General features: G+C 43.2%; 1 protein-coding gene across 1 annotated transcript in view; it reads right to left on the reverse strand.

The window, feature by feature from the left end:
- Positions 1-9,003: 9,003 nt before the first annotated feature.
- chst15 (carbohydrate (N-acetylgalactosamine 4-sulfate 6-O) sulfotransferase 15) overlaps positions 9,004-22,494 on the reverse strand; it is a 32,858-nt gene continuing 19,367 nt past the window's right edge. Inside the window, exons 2-8 of the mRNA XM_053414446.1 lie at positions 21,287-21,880; positions 19,122-19,461; positions 15,359-15,502; positions 12,344-12,500; positions 11,164-11,320; positions 10,170-10,317; positions 9,004-9,502 (exon numbers count right to left, since the gene is read on the reverse strand). Of these exons, the coding sequence (XP_053270421.1) occupies positions 9,303-9,502; positions 10,170-10,317; positions 11,164-11,320; positions 12,344-12,500; positions 15,359-15,502; positions 19,122-19,461; positions 21,287-21,727 (1,587 nt within the window). The 5' untranslated portion in view covers positions 21,728-21,880 and the 3' untranslated portion in view covers positions 9,004-9,302. The remainder of the gene's footprint in view (positions 9,503-10,169; positions 10,318-11,163; positions 11,321-12,343; positions 12,501-15,358; positions 15,503-19,121; positions 19,462-21,286; positions 21,881-22,494) is intronic.

Genomic DNA, 22,494 nt, shown 5'->3' on the forward strand with positions numbered 1-22,494 from the left:
TATAAGGATGGAGAACAAAAAAGTGGAGCCAAAATGTCTCAGCTGTCCCCTGGTGGCAGTCATCAGTATATGTCATAAATCCCACCTCCTCCATGTTAGCAGATAGCAGTTAGCAGGCCAACTGAAATTGTCAAAGTAAAGCTTTTTATCACACTAATGTTTGTTCGAATGCTAATTTTCTGCTGACTTTGGTTTTAATTTGTTATATGAATGCTTTAAAAATGGGTTGAAATGTCGCTCCTGCACAGACTCTGGCTTCAAAGTCATTGTATACTACAATTATGTAGCTTTAATAAACCTGTTGTTTGCTGTATATAATAATGTCACTACACTTATCCCTTTGCATCTGAATTATTATCAATAATCAATACTCTCCGATGACATCACTCATCAGCTAACATAAGGTAATGCTTAGACTTGCAATTGCTTGTTTCTCTGTCTCTTGCTTTTCTATATTATTTGTTTTATTTGAGTCATTAACTGACTTGAAATAAATGATAAATGCTTAAAAAACGTGATATCATTCATGGTAGCAAAACCATAAACGTTCTCATAGCAAAGAGGAATGAGCCTCTCCATCTTAAACCAACTGTGAGAATGACATCAGCAGCTACAGGAACAGCTACACACATGGTTTCACTAAATGTACGTACAGTAGTTTATAAATCATATTAGACATGGTCAGCATGTATTAAAGCGTGACGCGATTTCTTCAACTCGCAGTGTGAAGCCACCTGAGCGTCTTGCCTTACATTGACTACTTCTACGGACTGATGCCGGGGGATGTAACAACTGCTCATCAGGCTTTGGAGCAGAGCGGCTTGAGGCAGGCTTGTTGTGACAACAGCTGTCTTCCTCAGTGAGGAACAGTGATGCCGGTAACGCGCTACTTAGTAACGCGTTACTCTAATCTGACCGCTTTTTTCAGTAACGAGTAATCTAACGCGTTACTATTTCCAAACCAGTAATCAGATTAAAGTTACTTGTCCAAGTCACCTTGCGTTACTATTTCGGTATTTGTGGTTAGCCCGCTGGGCACGTCCTGCGGCTGGGGGAGCAGTCGCCCCGTCGCCCTCCTCACCACGCCGCCGGAGGCTCGGTGTGCGGCACTCCTCGACGTTTTTTTAGGGGGGGAGGTGCTCGTCCGCGGTGCGGGGGCTTTCCTTATAGTATGCAGCGGGGCGGTGTCCGTCGGCGCTGCGGAAGGCGGGGACCGGTTGGAGGGGACCGGGTACGACGGTCGGCGACAGCGACTCTGGACGTGTGTCGGGCTCTTCTCTCGGATCACCTCAGCTACAGCGCCCGTTAGGGGAACCCTCCGTTCGCGCGGGGGGGGGGGGGGGGGGCCTCCGGCGGTGTCTAATAAAGTTAGTGTTGGCCAAACCGGTTGTCATTTTTATGTTGAGGCGGCGGGGGTGTTGTCGGCAGCTGCTGAATGTAACTAATAAAGTAACTTGTAATCTAACTTAGTTACTTTTAAAATCAAGTAACTTGTAATCTAACTTAGTTACTTTTAAAATCAAGTAACTTGTAAAGTAACTAAGTTACTTTTTCAAAGTAACTATGGCAACACTGGTGAGGAACGCCCAAGGTGAGAGAGTGGCGGCTCCTGCATCTCTGCCATAATCTCTTGCAGGGAGGAAATCCCCGTCTGAATCCTCATTAATTGTCCATCAGTGCGCGGAGAGACAGGTTAGCTGCTCGGTGGCAAAACCTCCCCGCTGCTGGTTTGAACCCTGGTAATTGATGAAAGAGGAATGTTCGGCTGGAGAAACACAATCTGAGGGTGGAAAGAATAATGAATAGTGGTATTGAATTGTTCAGCAAGACATGGCAAGGCAAGGAATATACTGTCACACACTGGCTAAACTTTTTAAATACAACTTAATTAGTCAAATTTGTCAACGAACCCTGGCGGATTTAACAATGTGGGGTCTACTCTTCTGCCTTTTGCAAAACAGGAGATTAATGATCTAATTAAAGTGTGTAATCTCATCCTCTTTTGTAAAACGGAAAAAACACCACATACACATCTTTTGTTCATGCATCAACCTCGTGTGTGATGAACAGGCTCGTGGCCAATTTTTGGTAATAAATTCTCACGTTGAGAGGTCAAACAAACAGCTTCGCTTATGATTGTGGGCCCCGCGATATATTTACCTACCTAACCGTCCATCCAAGACACACTGTAATATGACACATTTATGGATCCAGAGCGTGGCGCGTCACAACCTTGGATTTATTGCTTTTTGAGGCATGTGCATTTCATTACAGATGAATCTCAACTCCTGACATTATTCACATTGAGCAAAAACCCTGCTCGCCTCACGATGGTAGACAAACGTGCTGAGTTTCCAACACAAGGTTGACATTGGTGCTGTCAGCGTTTTGCTATGTAAATTTGAGTGACATAAACATACTATGGCCTTCAGAGGCATGTCAAAATCCGAATATTTAATAATTCAACCCCAAAAATGACTATTATCAACATTTGCACTGTGCTTATAGATTTCTACATGGGTCAGGTCGTGCACACTTCTAACTTGCAGAGGTAAAAGCTGTTGTATTTCTCCTGTATTCATGCAATGTGTAACGTTTTCGTCGTATTTTCCTTTGAACTCAGAAATCCCAACCTGTGCTCCAGACAGATGAAAAATGCCAGCCATTTTTATTGGTTTGATTATAGTCAATAGATGTGGTGGATTGCAGGACTGCATCAAATAACATGTGTCGGTATTCGTTTCTGGAGTGGAATGCCCAAGTGGATTGAAGCAGATGTTTTGAGAAGAAATGCTAAGATCTGTTATTCCACTTTTTAATTGATTTGAAACAGGTTCGGTTGGACCAGTTTTATTTGCTTTCGCTTTTGTACACATTTCATTGATGAGAAGAACAGCAAAGTGAGATGTTAACTGAAATTTTGTTATGTTACATTTTCTGCTAGAGAGAAAAAAAAACTCAAAGTCCAGCCAGTGATGAATTATGACAACGAGAGAGAAGATGTTTGAGTTAAATGAAGTGAGACATATGAACGCATTGTTATTCAAAGAGGCTACCAGCGAAAAAGCAGAAAGAGTCGTTGAATATGAATCTCACTGGACTGAATATCAATACTCATTCGCACATATTCTTTACGTTAAAGATGCTATAATGAATATGTTCATGTTAACAATGGATCAAAAGACCATGCTTTTAAGGTGATAAGGGGAATTATCAGCTAAAATTGCAGCTCCTTTAATCTCTATGGAGAATGTTTCAACTCATTTAATGTGACATAATGTGAACACAGTGGAACACTTAGTGGGTAAGGGACTTGAAATTTCCCTAAGGGGTTTACTGAAGAGAGAACAGAGATGAAATCAGGCCAGAAACAAGACTCTAAACGACAGCTAATGGAGGTTTGATTAGGCTACACTTTCTTTTGGACCACTGTATTTAAAGATGGACAACATGGCTGCTCTGCCAAAGTGAAGCCAAAATTTCACGATCGACACCTAGTGGCTGGCTGCAGTATAGGTCATATAACCTCAGACGGTTTCTGTACTTGTAAGTAGCTCTAGTAACTTTGGTTTACAATCGTAATATGATGATATAAAAACAAAGTGAAACATCATGTTTTGCGGCTCAGACTCTCGATTATTCAAGCGTTTCTATCGACAAGAACTCTCTACCGCAGCTCCATCCCCTGATCGCTACTGCGCAGACTATCACTCCACATGTTAAGATTGCAACACTCATGATAGTTTGGCTACCCTCCGGGATAGTGGGAGGAAGTGGAGAACCGTCGTCCATTTTTAAATACAGTCTGTGGCTTGGCGTGTCAGTATATGGTTTCATAATACATCCGTCTCTCAGTTACAGCTTGTTTCAGCTGACCACAAAAACAAGTTTTTAAGTGTAACGATTATCGGCCTACATTTAAATATCAATAAAGGTTGCTTTTCCAAATATTTTCAAAGCAAATGTTTTCATTGGTATGTGAATACTTACCTGTCCCAGTAGACAGCGAGCCAATTGAGACATCTGCGTTTTACACTTGCCACAACTTATTTCGTGGTTTTCTACTCATGCATTGGCTCTGTGAGAGTATCCCAGTGTTTTATGATTCCTGCAGAAACTATCACCTTTGTCATATTCCCGCAATTTTTGGACAATTTATTGTTTGTGGTTTGGAGAGTGCTTGTTGATTGTCTCTCCACTGCGGAGGTTATGTTGATGAAAAGGCTCTTTATCTATTTATCACTCATTTGGACCTCAGGCTCTTCAGTTCACTTCTACCACATGATGGCTGGATCCGTTTCAGCACAGCCGACCTCAGTTTCCTCGCTGAAAACGCTCCCTTCCTGAACACCTGTGTTTCTAATTCTTCGTCCACATCCACCACGGCTCCAGATGGATGTGACCGAAACGGGCCAGATGTTCCCATCCAAATAACGCGGACGGTTTTTAATTTGAATGGAGGGTGGATCATGATGGAGCCATTAGTTTAGATATGGGCACGATCAAACTATAATAAAAGTTAATGCTTCATTTAGGTTTTCTGCGTTCTATATTGCCAAGTTGTTGTTTTTTAGCTTTTCTCAGTGGAAGTAGAAATCCTAATCCAGGACAGACTGATGACAAAATAAAAAGTATTTCTCATCAAGGATTCGATAATACAGCTGTACTCAGGAAATCTACAATATAGCGGTTGTCCCAGGTTTTAAGGTCACCTCTGGGGAACATCTGGAAGATTTGGTGCTTTGAGGAGATGCTCCACCCAGGACCAGATGCAACTGTATGACTATTCTGCACTGTGCAGTATGTGCAAAGCTTGGCTGGAGACTTGGGTGAGAGCTAACACAAAGCAAAGACCCTGGATCCAATGAACCTTGCTGAATAATGACACAACTCCAAGGGGCACAAGAGGCCCGGGAGGAGAGAAGACACAAAAACAAAAAACAGAGGAGAAACATCTGGTTTTGTTCCCATCCTTCATTGTGAAGGATGGAAAAAAAAACATTAGGACAAATAATAAGGATGCAAAAAAGCATGAAAAAGAATATTCAGGCCTCGCTCTGCTTAAGAGGAAAAGACAAACAAGTTCTTAAAAGAGTTAGGAAACTGTCTCTGCCTGAAAACATTAAAGTAACTGCAAGCAATTTGACAAAGCCATTAAAACAGCGTCTTAGCTTAGTCGACCGTGTGAAGAAGTTAGCAGGGCAGACAGTTTTCACCGACTTCCAAAGCTCTATTTCTGCAGTTTTTCCTATGGAGATAAAACTGCAAAGCACAGTGTATCACAAACAGATGTTTGGGGCTGGACCCTTAATATCCAACAACTGTTGAGAAAAAGAACTGAATTGGACTTTTAAGTAAAAATATCTCTGCTTACATTTGGATTTATACTGTAAAAGAGAATATAACTATCTTTTTAAATGGACTTGACAATAGTTTTATGAAGATCTCTGTTTACCCTGCATTCCCCGCCGGCTCCATCATCAGCGAATATGACTGGGCCTCACACACACTCTTCAAATATAACTGGCAAACCATCAGAGCACTCAATCAGCATGATGGACTGCAAATGTTTGTTGCATAAACTTGTTTATTCAGATTTTTCTTTTCTTGTTATCTCCAGAAAGTCTGCATCAATCATTGACTGCAGGGAGACACGGAGCCGGGTTTCAACAGAGGGGTTTTTCATTTCGAGCCGGCTCGTTTGAAAAGGATCACGAGAGACTGGTGGAGCCGGAGGTTCGGTAATCGTCACTCCGTTGGTGGTCTGGACATCGTACTCTACCCTGAGTGTGATGGTCATAGGTCTCACACTTGGGGACATAACAACAAACATCCCTCTCATCGAGTACCACAGCTTTTCATTCAGGTTTAAGGGGAAAAGAAAAGCGGTGGGAAAGACATTAGAGAGAGAGCGCCCTCTGCTAAAGCCCTCGTTTCAAAGCTCATCCAATCTGACAGAGGAGGAGAGGACCCGAGGAGAAGCTCCGTCTCGATCACGTCCAACAATCTGTTACGAGTCCCGTAGATATGACCAGAAACACCGGGACAGGATAAATCAACGGTTATACTTTTGCCCTTTTGTGAGATTTGTTGTAAAAATAGTTTAATTGTTATTTTGTTGTTAAAATGTCTAATAAGGATAATTGGTTACACTGTCAAAAAAGAGGCAATTTGGTTTTAGTACATTAACTTGCAGAGGGGACCTATTTAAACGGTCGGTGCTCCATCACTCTTGCTTGGTCATCTTCCATGATGCTGCTGAGCTAGCTAATTTAGCTAATTTGCTAAGGACTATCATGCTAACCTGCTAACCGTCCATTAGCAGGCTTGGGTCGAGCTAGCACCATCAGCTAGCTATTAGCTGGCCGTCTGAACCAAACTCCATTTTTAGTTTCGGAAGGGTTTCCTGCTGCTTCACTTCAACAAGGTAACTTCACGCCAGTTATGCTAACTAATAAAATGCTAGCAGTACGACAATTGAATGTTTAAGCTCTGTTCACTGGGTGTTTACATTCTTGGTTAGCCACATTAGAGAGCTAGGCTGCTAACACTGCTGTTCATCATCTCCCAGCTAACACTTCCTGCTTTTATATTGCTGCCACACTGATGTTTGTGTTGTGTTGTTGTGTTCAGTTGGTTTAGTTATTTCCCACCTGTGGCCTCACTCTTTGCCAGTTTTCTTATTGGCTCACACAGGAACATAAACATGATTATTGTCTTGCACAGTCCTTATATATGGTCTTTTCTCTTTGGACAATGGCCTCATGGGAGACTGACTATCCTTTAATGAAACACAAGTGATATCCACATATTCTAAACACATGATTCATCACTGAAGTAAACTCAACACATGCAAATACATAAAAGTGGATGTGTGATCAAATTGATGATGTTTTCTTAATTTGCTTGTGTTGTGAGATTTTGCACATGTTTTTTCTATTTCCATGTGTTTTCTTAATTTGTGGGGATGTTTTTCTAAGTAACACAAAGGCTGGTGCCCAGTCTGCACACTGAATCTCTTCACCAGATAGCAAGCTATATATGTTCTTATATTTGATACACTCGCTGCCTCTCCTGCATCATTTAGTAATGCTTAATACCATTATCAATATCACTCCGCAGTTTCTGCTGTGCCGAGATGGTGGCATAGAGCCTCAGGGTCAGAGCCTAAGAGGCCAAATATCAACTCTTATAAATCTGATCCACAAGAGCTGGTTAACTTCCATTCGTCCAATTAACAGCAGGAATAGTTCCCCCCACTAATTTCCCACGATGACCACTTGAATTTGTTGCACAGGCTTCTGGGACCAAAATGAAACACAGGGCCACTGTTAGGAAATGATAAATAGTGGGACCTTTGGCTAAATGTGTGTCTCAAAAAGCCTGTGGAGTTTCCCCAGCAGCAGTATTTATCCACTGTCCTGTCAGTCACTGTATTCCGATACATGCGCAGACTGGGATAAAAGAAGCTTTGATAAAATGTATGAATTCTAAGGAAATTGAAGTTGGTTGGAGGCTCTCGGTGAAGCGGAACCAGCCAGATGGAGCGGCCAACTCCAACCGAAGTATGCAAATGATTTGCAGTCGCTTTTTTCCCCCCTGTCAGATTGTCTTGAATTCAGTGAGGAGGACGTAGACAAAGCTGCTGGCATTTTGTCTCTTTCAGTGTAATTAATTACGCCTTTTTCCAGTGGTATTTAGGTCAGTTTGTCTGGATCTGTAGGTTTTGTGGAGGAAGTTTAGGGACTGCCAGAAAACTGTGGCACGACTGCAGACAGGTGTTTTCTCTCCTCTCCTTTTTTTGGTTTAAAATTTGGGCAACTTCTCAGTTTTTGAGACAAACCAGATTTAGTCTATACCCTCACTAGAGAAATGGCCTTTACTATTGCTCTGATTTAATGTTTTCAACCCAAATTACAACTGTGTATTTATAAGTGTTGTCTGCCCTCTGGTGGAGAGAATGGGTATGCCAAAATTTCAATACTGTATTTCAATCTGTCTCTGATTTAAATTCCAGAGTTGTGTTTGACGCACGGTTTTAATGGATCTTTAATAGACATTAGTAATTTCATGGTGTTTGTTCGATTTGTTTTATAAACTCAGTAAGAGTGATTGTCATTGGTGGCTGGCTGAGGATGCAGAGCTTGTACGACACTCACTAGTAACACACCCTGTGTAAGAACCCTTGAATTTGTGTAGATTATTATTAATCTGACAGACGCATGTTGCAGACTAGTCGCAGAGAATGAGAACTGTGTGAGTTTTCTGTTTTGAGTTGCAGTTTGACCCAAGCCTGTAACAGCAAGTTTTTAAACCTATGAAATGGATGTGGATTTGTCCCCAGGTTATATTTCATCCCACAGTGTCTCCATTTGATTTGTTCGACGGTCTTCCAATTAATTCACCTGATTAAATCATCTCCAACCCAAACCTTTTAATTCAGCTTGTGTTTGATTGGTTAATATCCCATGTTTCTGACAAACCTTCAACAGCAGGATAGGATATAATAATAGCATGGCCTCACTCAACTTCAGTCCCAAAACAAACATCCAGAAAAAAATCTGATTAGTCCCCCCCTCCCCCCCCCCCTTTTTACTTTGATCACTTTTAATGTTTTTATACATCTGTTGTCTGTGTGAAATTTACATTTGAAGTCTGCATTCATCCCATCTGATATGTGTCTATTGATGTCTACAGCGACTGAGGCCATATTTATAATGCAACTACGCGTTTTCCCCAGTAGAGGGTAGTGCTGGTTCATTGACTGTACTTTTTAGCTTGCTCTCAATGTTGAACACATCGGAATCATGGGGCAGACACAGAGTGAATGTCAGTTAAGATATGCATTTTATAAACTATAATATTTTGTTATTTTTCAGAAAGATGCTGCTAACATCTACTGGTAGTTGGCAACTTTAATTGTGCAGAAGACCTTCAAAACGTACAAGGGACATTCCCCATCTTGATCTATGTTCTAAAATCCAAATAGAACACAGGACTCAGTTTTTCATACCTTTGAATTCACTATTTAATTTTGTACATCTGGTCACAGAAAAGAAACAATCAAGACCTCACTCACTCACCCGCACGCTCACTCACTCACTTGTGCTATTTTTCTATCTTTGATTCATCTCTGCTTTTATAACTTAGAAAATAATTTAAATATAAAAACAATGATGATTTTTTTCCGTTCACGGGCACTTGAAACTCCAACGAAGAGGCTGGCAGACACATCGGTGTGTGTTATTCTGTGTGTGTGTTTGCGTGTGTGTTTTTGCAGAAGTAGAATGGAGGTCGGTTGTTCAGAGGGTTGAGTTCTTGTCCCAGAGGAAGGAGTCATTGCGCAGCACTTTGGCCAGTTCCTCGTTGAAAGGCGTGTAAAAGTCCCGCAGGATCTCTTTCGTGATGGGCAGCATGGGTCCCAGGTTTTTGTCGGCCGGCTTCCTGGTGTTGGACGCTGGATTTCGCGTGATCTCCGACTCTATTTCCTTTGTCAGTGGCCCTGTAAAACACACAAAAACACTTCACACCCCCGTCCTCCTTGGCCACTTCAGATTTTTCCACACCACTAAACAAATGGAGGAAAATACAGCAAAGGACACTTGAAATGTCAACATGTATCAGTGGTGCTCTTAGCAGAGGAGGTGATGCTCTGGGAAGTGATCGCACCTCAGAGCTGTGGGGCAATTGAACTGTGGTATGAACCAGTATGACCGAACTAAAGGGGGGGGGGGGTCAGAGACTGTGGAGCAAAACTGTGTTTTTTACACTGGCCTGTCAGTAAACAGCAATATACACTGTACCCCAAGAACACATTGGCACCACTGATACTGAATGGAAGGGGTTTTCAGAACTTTATCTGAGTATTTAGTTTAGTATTCTAAGATAGAGTACTGCACAGGGTTTAAATCACCAGAATTTGTACAATGCAGTACCTGTGATACTCCTAACCGATGCAGAAATAAAAACATGACTCAGTTTTTCAGTTGAAAGTAGAAATGACACAAAGCAACTGAGATTTCAACCTTTAAAATCTTTGAGTTAAATCAGTTTCTGTTTGTGTCCGACAGTGACATGCACTCAATATGACAAAATCCCATTTTGTATTATACTGATCAGAGTCCCCAGAAGGAACGGGTACAGGCGTTGTCACGTTGTCTGTTACTCACCCAGGTTCAGGAAGTCAAAGACTTTGTGCATTGTGTATTTCCGATTGGAGGCGTGGTCCTCCAGCCTCAGGACCAGAATCTGTTCCCTGCTGAAGACGGTCAGCCAGTCCAGTAGATACAAAATGTACAGGCCAATTCGCAATCTGACCTGCGCACACACAACACAAAATAATCAATGAGAGCCGTCATATCTGATGTCGAAAAATGTACTTCTAGATTCCCCCTCTGACCAGTGGTTGCAGAACAGTAGGCGGAAACAAACTGAAAGGGCTTCCAGGATAAATGATTCATTAAGTAACTTTAGCTTTCTTAAATCAATTTGGTACAACAAACAATCGTGCTGTCAGTCATGCTGGAGTTTTATTCATATTTTCTCTCCAGACTCTAATGTGAGCTCTGAAACTTTTATCGAGAAGCCACAGGAGCGGGAGCCTGCTGTAAGGGCAGCTGTGATGCCTTTCACATGGTCTAATAACTCTGAGAAGATATTAGTGGAGGGACAATAAGGCCGGCGACAGAGGGTAGGGCATGCACCCACAGGGGAGTAGAGCTCGTCAGTGACAGTTGGAGAGGAGGACCTCGTTGTAATACAAGGCAGCCTGGAGGGGGGGCAAAAAGAGGATGGGCCAGACTCTTCCTCCCCTTCCCTGCACTGTGGGAAAAGCTGGCCAGGGGCCCTACACTGGGGCCCTACGTCCACTAAGACTCGCTCTGTTTTGTGAGTAGAGGGTAAGCTGGTAAACTAGCTTTTCTCATACAAAGAGGCTGTAGACGTTCAAAAGTGTTGCCAATCCCTTTTGGTAAAGTCGCTCCCTACAAGCTTCATCATGTGTTAATGAAGTGTGAATTTCACTCCATCTGTCTTTCTCCCCCCCCCCCCCCCCTACTCCTTTTCAATTTCTTTCTTCCCACCACTTAAATGTGCTGGTTGCTAAAGGCCAATTTTTGTGTTCAAGGACTGTGAGACAGGAGTAGAAAGGGGGGGCACACTCACTGGCATGGCATTGTTGAGAGTAATGTTGTACACACAGGAGCGCATTGTGTACTCTGTAAGGCACCCCTCGAACAACTGCAGTGATTCCGACACCTTCTCGTGGAAATCCTCCGCAGACTTATTGGTAATACCAAAGTAAAGGTAGTCGGAGTATAACCTGCAAGACAAGAGAGACGGTCCATTAACAAACTTGGAACATTGTTTAAATGATATCCTCTCTGACATTTTACGACTTCAGGAAAATGTCAGGAGTTCAGAGCATGACTGAAAGCACCTGATGAAACTTCACAACTGTTGAATGTGTTTAGGCTAATAATTATTATTAGAATTTTCATCCCTATTACATATTAATATAACAGATGCTGGTTTTATACTGGCACAGATCACTATAGTTTACAGCAAGATGCAACTGTGACTGCAGTGTTGACAGTTTAGAAGAAACTTCCAGTAGAAACAAAGTAAAGAAATAAAATATTTGAGAAAGCACAAATGAGCTGCTGCAGACACTCCAAGTAATAAAACTGATATATATAATAAAAAACTGTGATATTTTTATCCTGACTATAATGAGCCCTGTGTTTAGACGGTAAAGTCAGATTTTACTGAACTTTTCTTCACTTGATTCTGATCTCAGCTCTGGTGATTCAGTAGATTCAGTGTCTGGTTGCCTCATATAATAAAAGAAAAGGCCAAACTATTTGCACGTATTAACTTATTTATATCAGCCTGTATTGAAAATGAACGTGTGTGACACACGAAACACATAAACGCTGTCACAGTTCAGTGCGAGATGTCAGACAGCGGCCGTGCCGAGGAGATGCCAAGGTTGTAAACAAGTGGCGCGTAATAAAAAATTAATTTCCCAGAGAATTGCTTCAGGGAGAGGTTGAACAGGCTGTGATTTGACAGACAAAGGCAATTATAGAGAGCACGTTCACACACTCTCTTAAGTAAAAATCTAAATTAACAGCAGAAAGTAATCCCAGTTCGGCTCGCAGGTAATCAGCACTGAGCTCTCCACACGTCTGATAACGGCGTCATTTTGAAACTTATGTGACAGACTCACTGAGTAAGAGGAAACTCATTTTGGATAAAAAAAAATTTAAAACTTGACAATGTGTGTATCTGATATTTTAAGGTGGATATGTCGGTGGGAGGCAGTGAAACCGATGACTCGCACCTTTCCACCGGGTCCCTGAGCATAACGATGAAGCGGCCATCGGGCTGCAGCGCGTGAATAAAGTCCTGGACGAGGAAAGGAGGCTCTCCCTCTGTGGTGTTGTCATAGAAATACACCCAGGCGTTGTTGTCCCACATGGTGGATGCGCTGGCTTCTCCTGCAAAACACACCCACAGCAGTTCAAATAAGCAATCTGCTATAAACGTGCGATGCAATGGGAAACTTATGTCATTTTTCTATATCAAATGTAAATTGCCAATTATGCTACAAACTGTTTGAAGCATGCAAGACAAAGTTTTGGTTGTGTAATCTTTGATATTTACCAAAAGTTTTGTATGAGTATGTTTTTATTCATTCTAAAAAAAGAGTCCATACAAACAGATAATTCTCCAAAACCTTACTGTCATTACCTGTGTGTGGAATTTTGTGTCAACTCCTTTCTATAATTGCCACTGAATCAAGGGTTCAACCATCACACACGCAGCATGTTCCCAGCACACACGCAGCAAGTCAACACACAAATAAAGATTCTTGAACCAGTGCACAGACATAAAAGAGAGAGTTGCTACACCTCCAGCTGTGAGGAAAAATAAAGGGAATAACTGTGCACACAGTAACTGTACTGGTTCTCCTAACAAGTCACAAAACAGTTTCTACAACCGTTTCAGTGCAGAAAGGTAATCAGGCTGAGCTGAGAAATGATATCCAGGATTCATTAGGCTGCCTATGCCTTCCTCATCCTCTTATCTGTGGAGTGAAGCTGTGATGTTTATGGAGGGAACACATCGCAGGCCTTATCTGCCTCTCTTTTTCTCGGAGAAAGGGAAGCTAGCCAGGACCTATTTTCTGCGATGACAACATCTGCAAATGCGGCTTTGCCTAAAACGACACACAGTGCGATCAAGCCTATTTAAAGGTCTCCACTTTATGTCCATTAAAGGGATTTATTTGGCTCCATGGGGAGAGGCCTTAATAGGACAAACAAATGGAGGAGCCAGGCCTGCATGCCTCTGGTGTTTCTCAGCGGCTTGGTCTTGGCCGGTGGCTTGAGGAGAGTCAGAAGCCCACGATTCTGGCCACAGGCCTGCACCTTGCTGCGCTCTCCCAGGGCATGGTGGGAATACTGAGCAGGACTCGGGCACACTCCTCCCTAACAAGGATTATTTATTTAAAGAGGGAAACAAAACAGGGCGGCATGCTAAGCTGCGCTCAATACACCAACTCAGTCCAGTGTGAAAAGGCTATTGTTGAAAAGTTTTTCTTTGCAGCCGAGCAGTCCTTTCAGACGGTGTTTGGACGTTGGGGGGGAAGACAGAGACAGATGAAAGCCTGAGGGGCTGGAGGCAGGATATGCAGATCGAGGATGGAGGGTGGTGGAAGATAAAAAAAAAATCTACACCCCGCCGGGGATATTATTGCTGTCCTGGCACAAAAATACAATGATTCTTGTACTTCAGTGAAGTGGCTAGGTGAAGCAGAAGGAAGTACAGTATTATTAAGCTGTGAGACTCCTCTTTAGGGCTGAGTCACCGGCTTGCTTAAAAATCAGCGTCACCCTCTGGAGCCCTCTTCTCCAGCCCCGCTACCTGCTGCTCTAACAGCAGCTTTGTAATATTGGAGCCGAGATTACAAGCGAAGTTCCAGGCAAGTGTCGGGTCACCCGGAGCCAAACACCGATTGGCTGCAGCCTGATGGGGCCACAGGGTTCTATCTGTCCACGTTCCACACACAGATCACAGCACCGATACATGACCTGAGTATCAAATATGATTCAGCAGGGGGGGGGGGGAGCCGCTCTCTGACACGATGTGACACTTTGACAAAACAGGAAGTCAGAATCTATGCTGCACAGGAAACGTCTGTGTAACTTAAGCTGCCGGGAGATGTCACTGGAAAGACGAGAGAGTGTGTTTTACATGCCACTGTTTGTATCTTGTTCCCTTAGCTTCCCTCAACATGCACTCCCGCAACAGATCAGAGCTGCTTTGTGAGGATAGAAAAAAAATAAAAGTTTTAAGTGATGCTTTGCTGGCTCAGTGATTGATATCAAATGTTTGGGTTAAGGTTAATCTTAAAAACAAGATTCTTGGAGGGAATGTTTTAAACAGAGTAATAAATGGGGTGATGCGTAGATTGTGTTCAACCCCCCTGTGCAAACAGGGGGGTTTACCAATTTGTGTTAACTCCCTCGCTGTTACTGAAAATTCTGCCAGGTACAGACTGGCGCACAGAAACCGATGCCGTCAGATAAATGGGTTAAATCGGTCAGCTCTGTCGTGGGGGGGTGACGCACGCTCAGCACTACTGGCTACAACAATCCCTCCATAGCTTTGTGGTTTTTCATGACGCTGTTGGCAGGAGCGTCTCGAGGGAATTTTAACGCCTCAGGCAAAAAGGATCTGGAGGGGCCACAGTAAACCAGAACAAAAAACCCCTGCAAAATGATGAACAAAGTGCAAACCACCACCGCCATCACAGACGCACACATTTAAACATTCTAGTCTTCAGCCAAACCTCTAAAATGATGAGGTGTGTAACGTCAGCTTGTGGCGAGGGGTCTGATGAGGGGGGGTTCCAGCCATGCTGTAGTTGTCTCTTGTACAATCATATCAGAATTTGATTGTCGTTGCTGTGGACTGATGTAATCAGCCATTCTCAAAAGGCCATTCTTAATTTGCCTACCCCTGTTACAACGCCTCCTGCAGTCAGCTTGAGAGACATTTCAGAAGCACCCATGATTGTGCAGTGGTGTGAACAGGTGAATGTGAAAGAGTGGAGCTCTGAGTTACAAAATACATTTTAAAAGTCGGTTCATTTCAGCCGATAACGATCCCTTCAAATATGTCTGAATCTGCCTTCATACAGATCTTTAGAATTGGCTGATGTCATGTCCGTGCAACTGAAAGGAACATTACCAGCAGATAAGGGCTGCACACATGAATACAGAGTCTCAAACCAAATGTGATACGGACACAAAGAAAGCCAATCCAATGGCCTGGCTGCCTCTTTGCTTACCTATGATCATGTTAGGGTGGCTGGGGCTTCCACTGCCTTTTGCTGTGAGGTTGCCCTGGATTTGATAAGCGGACTGATCGAACAGGTCCAGGTAGTCTTCCACCGGGTATCCATCCTGGAAGCCCTTGCTGATACGACTGATACCTGGGGGGGGGGAGAAGACAGGGATGTTAGATACACTTTGTGGAGCACAAGCATCTACAGCAAATATTTACATTTGTTGGCAAATAATCACATCCTATAGTTTGTCGAAAGTAAAGACGGACTCAAATATTAGATGTGAATCTGAGATTTGTAGAAGTTAGATGAAGATTATCAATCAAGCTATTTTATATAACTGCCTCCCCCCTGCCCTTCATATGCGTCTGTGTGTAAGGAACGTCTTCAGGGATTCTGTTTTTCGAATGTTCTAATAACATCAAATTTCAGATCAGTTTCAAATTCAGCCTCGAAGACTGTCTCCGTTCAGCTTTAAGTGTTTTCCAATTCAAGGCCAATGTCTAGTTAATGTTTTTAAAGTAAACTAGCAAATGTGTTTTCCATCCGAGCTGCTGTGGAAGACGATATAATCACAATTATGCGATGGTGGAGATTCAGGGTAGGATTTGGGAGCATCCATGCAGCGTAATGAGGCAGCTCAGGCGTCTGTGACTTTCAGTGATGCTTTGATGGTGTCGCAGTAAAGCACCTTTCTGTAGTTAGCAGGAAAACATGATTAGAAGACTCGAGTAAAGTCTCTAAATAACCAGCCTGCAGCATTTTTCATCCAGTACATTCCCATCCCTATGTGGTGTCTTGATTCCGCTGTGTCTTGCTTCAGGGCTCTTTCTCCCCATTTTTCTCTCTCTGTGCTTTTTGATATGATTGTGTCGTGCACTTTTCAAATAGTCCTTGTTTCTCGATGGGTACTATACCACAGCAGACACATCTGCTTAAGATTCAAACTGTTCCTCTAAGAAAGTTATGCAGCGTGGATAGAATCAAATCGCCTTTTCACAACTGCGGCTAAGTGGAGAGACCAGAGGGGGGGAATGGAATAAACAACCACAAAACAAGACCATTTGAATTTAGAGTGTTCTCAAAAAGGATGTCTTAAGAGAAAACGTGCTGATTACCAGCACGGAGCCCTGAGTGTAACACCGGAGGGGAACGAAAGAAAGTGACAGCGCAGATGAAAGCACGGGAGGAGGTTGGTGACAATAGCTGAGAGGGACCTGGGTCCTTGGGATATGGCTGCATTCGCTGCTACGCAACATCACAAGGCTGCGGAAAACACCAGCATGAGGCGGCCAAACCAACAAACAACTCCTCCGCTACCCGCAGCTCGAGGAGGTGGAAATAATTATCAACTGAAACCAAACGGCACATATAATGAGTATTGCATCGCAGACTGATCAATCCACCAAAAAGGTATGCGAGTCTCAACCAGGATTAGGGGCATAGTTAGTCAGCAGCTGGACCAGCTTCCAAAAGGAGCACGTAGGCTGGAACAGTTAAGCCGTCTTTGATATTTTGCAGCGAGAATTTGGATTGAAATTTTCAAACAAATGCGAATGTAACACCCTCAACATGTATTACGCCAACCCCCCCCTACCCCCTCCCCCAGGGTGAAATTATTAAAATTTAGTCATTTTTAGACAGATGGCTCTTGGCGAAACGATGTATGAATCAGTCAGTGCTGAGCAGAAGAATAGCACTCATCCATAGAAAGAAATCAACATGAAAACCCCCTGAGTCCCTGATGCTGTGTTGATGTGATGCTGTGGCTGCTCATCTTAAAAAAAAAGGAGAATTATGAGATTATCTGCACACATGTGAACACATCTTCCAAATCACTTTAAAGTCATTATCTAATCTGCTTTTTTGTTTTGAACAGAGCCATCAGGCAGATCGGTGCTCGACAGTTTAATTGCCTCTCCCTCTACTTCCTCTACAAACACAGACACACATTAGTGACACACAAACACACTCGTGCCTGCCTCTTTAGCGGCTGAAGGATCTCCATTATTCATGAGTCTTAATGGTTGTTTCAGTCGGACAAAAAAAAACAATGTGGGTATATTGTGAGTCTTTGTGGATTTAAATCTGTTAAGGCTGGCTGCTAATCATCAACTACATATTTAAGATCTAAAGGGGAGAACAGACTCACAATTATCTCTTGTCTTGTGTGTGTGTCTTTATGGAAAGTCACCAAACACACTAAAGAAGCAAGGCAGCAAAGTGTGTGCAAATTAAGTGAGTGTCGAATGTGTGTAACGAAGAGGCTTTTCAGTTCTTTCCTGGCCAATAAGAGTCTTCCTCCCAGATCTCGCCTGGTTTTGAAATCCCATCTGTGGTGGCATGGGGGGGGGGGTTGTTTTAACATCACAGATGCTCATGGTGAATGAAACGCGCTCAAACATGCGGCCGACACGTGAACAGATGTCAAGCGGCTCCCATTGCACAGTTTGAGGGTTAATCTCTTTGTTTGAAGAAGTGACATTTTGCCACCTGTTCAAAGACTGGAAATGAAAGCCAATAGTGTAAGAGAGAACTGTGGAAGTAGGAGGCGTGTGTCTGAATAAAAAAAAAAAATGAAGCAGTGATTTACAAAGAGCGTTTAACTGGCAAATATTTCCTCAAAATACAGATAAGAATCATGAAAACATGCCTCTGAGAAATTGTAAAATATGCAGCAGCTCCCTCTTAAAATGCTCGGCTGTCAAATTTAATAAGTGATAGCTCCGTTAATCTTTTAAATGAGAGTATCAAATCCCTGGTGTGCCAAGGGTGGAGAACGGAAGCTGTGAATTGAGGCAAGAACCAGGAGCTGACGGAAGCGCGGTTTGTGTTTTTGAGATGTGACGCAAGGAATGACGTTAATGTTTGCTAAGGAAGCACAGGAAGCGTCGCCCCCACACATGTAGGTTCAAGGCATGTGAGGAGGAGGAGGCTGCGTCTTTCACATGTTGCAACCACACAGTCAAATCTATGTCACACGAGATGCTGCAGTCAGTTCCTCCTTCGCACTTAGTCCTAGTTCAGCCCTTAATGAGCTTGCATGAGCTCAACCGTCTGTGTATCAGGATGGGATAGTTGGTAATTGTGTATAAAAGCACACAAGAGGGGTAAAGAGAAAAAAAGATGACTATGTGTTCACAGTGTTGCAGGGAGGTAGCTATAATGATTGTAAATACACAACTGTAAATTTGGGCCTGACAACTCTCAGGTAGGAAAACAGCTTAAGTTTATTTTCATGCTCTGCACAAGTTGGCTCTTGAATATGCATTACTTGGTTGATTGCTTCGGGAGATTGAACTGCGTGCACAAGAGCCATTTAATCAATGTCACATATCCAGCTTGAAATAACACTTAAAAAAAAAAGGGGGAAATTGTATTGGTACTTATTTTATTTTCTTAAGTCAATTTGAAGCAGAAAAACCTGTTTTCCAATGTGAACTTGTCAGTCAACACCATGAGGACTTAATTTACTGCTACAACACATAAAAAATGATGTTTTTTAACTGCCAAGATCAACACATCTTAACAATATAGACAATATAGACAGTAAAAATACTGAGATAAATATAATTATGCTTGGGAAAGAGACAGGTCTGCCTTTGAGGATGACATCCCCCCCCCCCCCCCTTTTCTGAAGCTCACTGAGGTATGGCTCTGCCCAAATGATATACTGCAGAGAGTCACACTTCACACTTCCAATGCCCTGGGGCTCTCATTATTGTTTATCAGCCTCTACAGCAAATTATGGTTCCTCTTTACTCACCAAACCTCTTGCGGGTCCACCAGTGCGGCTCTTTGAAGGTGGTGAACCTGACGTCCGGCCGCAGCTTCAGTCTGTCGTACAGGTCTGTCGTGCCACATTTTGGTTGGCCTATGATATAGAAATAAGGAAGGCATCGCATTCGGTAGAGTTTCCCGTCATGGTGAATCAAGTGCTCTCGGAAAGTGTTCCTCAAGAACTGGAATTCCGTCCTGAAGCGCCTTGAGTAGCGCGCGTACATATTTTTCCTGTACGGGTCTGAAGTAATATTCCCGGTGTATTCCTCATACCAGCAGGGGTTCTTGACACCGGGCTGGAATTGGCGGGGGATAACAGAAAACATCTGTAACGTCAAATAAAGGAAAGTCAAGTTGCTGAATTGACATACTTTACATGAGACACACAAATAAAACTGATTACACACAATTCCAGTTAGTCGTTGCTAAAATAGATTAAATGAGGTGGCTTGTGTGTTGCACTCAATTTGTGTGTTAGGTTCACATTAAGAGCAAGTTCATGTTGGGGGAACAGTCTCTAGAGGCACAGTAAAGTGGTTCTAAGGACACTTACACATACGTATGCTGTGTTGTGACAACTTTTAGAAATTGACTTGTGTTGTGTTGTTTCTGAAAACTAAGGAAAAGTTCAATATTTGTATTTGCTGTTGGAACTGTGGCCATTGCTGCTCACAGAAGGTGATGAGACAATTAAGCATCATTTAGATGTTTAAAATGTTATCACTTGCATTCAGTGTTGTTCTGTAGATATGAGCATACACCTGTGACTTTTTTGTCAAAGCTCTGTCGGCACTGGACCAAAGCCATTTTCCCTTCCTCCTTGTTTTGGGGGCTTCTTGCGTCCATTCTGTATTTCTCTGCCCTAAAATGACCTGAGCATCCTTCACTGCTCAGCCTGTATGGATATATACACCGTCAACACGTAAAACATTGTAGTGTAGTCGTTTAATTTCCAATCCAAAGTGCTTGACCCAAGAGAAAAGATAGAGAACAAACCTGTCCTTGTACTTTGTAATAGCAGCGCAGACAAAATGCCACTCAGTAGAGTTCAGACCTCCGCCAACGCGAAACCACATTTAAATTCACTACATCCAGAGATTCATTTGGATCTGCTTCAAGTTGCTAACACTCATAAATATCAGTCTGATATATATATTTTTTTTCAATCAAGAGAGAGGGATTATTTGCAGAGAAGTCAAAGAAAATATTAAATGACACATCTCGCAATCTTAAAGAAAGGGGGAAATAATCTTGGACATGCCCCCTGATTCAGGTTCGTCCTTGACCCATAAATCCTTCCAGCAGGTTTCTTAGTTATCCATCTATTGGTATTTTTCATTCAACCTGGATGAAAGCATGACCTCCTTGGCTGAGGTAAGTGAACACGTATATGCAGCGTGCACTGGGGGAGTAAAGCTGACTCATCCACAAGTGTAGAGCACATTTCAAAGCGGGTTTTTGACGATTAAACACAACAAAAGACCCGTGTTATTCTGACCTGCTCGCCGCCTGCCAGACACGACCGAGGACAATTAATGTCAGACCCCTGCTCAGACGTGGTATTGATTGTCCCACGGTCACACTCTCCTATTCATCAGCTTGCTCAATAAGAAATTAGTTATGTCGAGAGAAGCTCTGGCACAGGCCATTATCATTAGGGTTAACAATTAATTGAACCAGGCTTCGAGGTGAGTCGGACGCTGGCAGACACCCACAGGGGTCGTGTGTTTGAAGACTGTGAGATGACTTTGAGCTTTAAATCCCTTCTGAAGGAAAAAAAAAAGAGAGGAGGGAGAGACATATGCAATTATCTGATTTTACACCATTTTTTTTTTTCCAGAGCAGTTTTATCTTTTTATAAATTAAATTAGAAAGTGCAGCCAGTGGGGGATTTCACCAGTGTGGCTCTGTTGAACCTTGTGTAGACGGCACGTAGGGATGAATACTGATTGGAATCACCTTTCCTCTGAGCATTTAATTACCCAGAAGGACACGTGCGCGATTGTCGATTAAAAGAGAGATCACTATCACGCTGGTATTATGATGTAAAGGATAACGTTTGCACTGAAACAACAGAGGTATTCATTCCACGATTAACCTGATACGACCCATTAAATGAGGAATCTGACGGTGTGTTTCGGCTATACTCACATGTGGCTCACTGTTAACCAGCACTTTGAACTCCGGGATCTTTCGACTGCTGTGAAACTTCACCTTGGATGTGATAGACTTGACCACTAGTTTGATATGTGCATCGTCCTTGACCGAGGAGACATTGAACGCAAAAGGTCCCGGGCTGACCAGGCTGCTGAAGTGGAAAGGGGACGGGGTGAGGAGGAGGCCCTTCTTGTCCCCCGTCAGGATGTACGAGGCCATGATGAGGAACGTGACGGCCAGGCCGAACACGAAGCTGTAGAGACGGATGCGGCTGAGGCAGCCCAGCGTGCTCCACCGCCTCGGCAGCTCCCGTTTCACCTCCAAGATCGCAAACAGGTTCACGGGCGTGTCGTCCACCTGCAGGAGCAACGGCCTCTTGCGGTAGTCGTCCACCTCCGAGCCCAGCAGGCTGTACTTGTAGTCCATGTGTGTCATCGTGTCTGCGAATCCCAAGTGTTACTTGCTCAGACTCTCAGGGGGGGTGTTGTAAATCAGGAGCCAGCCAGACGGGAGGGTTGGAGATGGGGCCAACAGTTTAAGTCCATGATGGGTTGTGGAGAACATCCCACCTCATCCACTCACAGCTCCCTGTTGAGAAGAAAAGCAGAAATAAGAGAGATGACCGGCTGTCTGCTCCTTGTTTTCACCCATGTTCTTAGGCCACAGCTTCATCACTTCCCAATAAAGTTGCTGCAATAGACCCATAGTCACATACTGTTTAAGTGCTGACTTGCATGTAGAAATCAGTTTATTTGGGAACTTGAATTGAAGTTATTTCCCATTTCCATTGTACCTCAGGAGCTTGTCATCACTTCCACCGAATCTCTGATGACTAAATAAAGCTGCTTTTAGAAAATGGGTGTTAGCAGAGAAAAGCAGTGACTGTCTGCTTTGAATATTGATGTCTCACGAAATGGTATCTCACTTCAGAACATCCCCATTTCTTGACAGTCTTTTGTGGTATCATTTTTTATTGTGACTAAACCTGACGTGGGGGGGGGGGGGAATCCTATTAATACGCGAGTTTAAATTCTTTTCACTGACTTGCTCTCATACTTTCTGTTTTAATCACACAGCACAGCGACACCCTTCCCAACCTCGCAGTCCATCTTCCCATCCTCCCTGTGCATCGGAGTCACAGTATGGAGGAAGCGATAAGAGCCAGGGATGCATTCAGCCTAGCAACTACGAGGCTGCGTGTC

This window comes from Pleuronectes platessa, chromosome 21, assembly GCF_947347685.1.
Source record: "Pleuronectes platessa chromosome 21, fPlePla1.1, whole genome shotgun sequence".
Lineage (NCBI taxonomy): Eukaryota > Metazoa > Chordata > Actinopteri > Pleuronectiformes > Pleuronectidae > Pleuronectes > Pleuronectes platessa.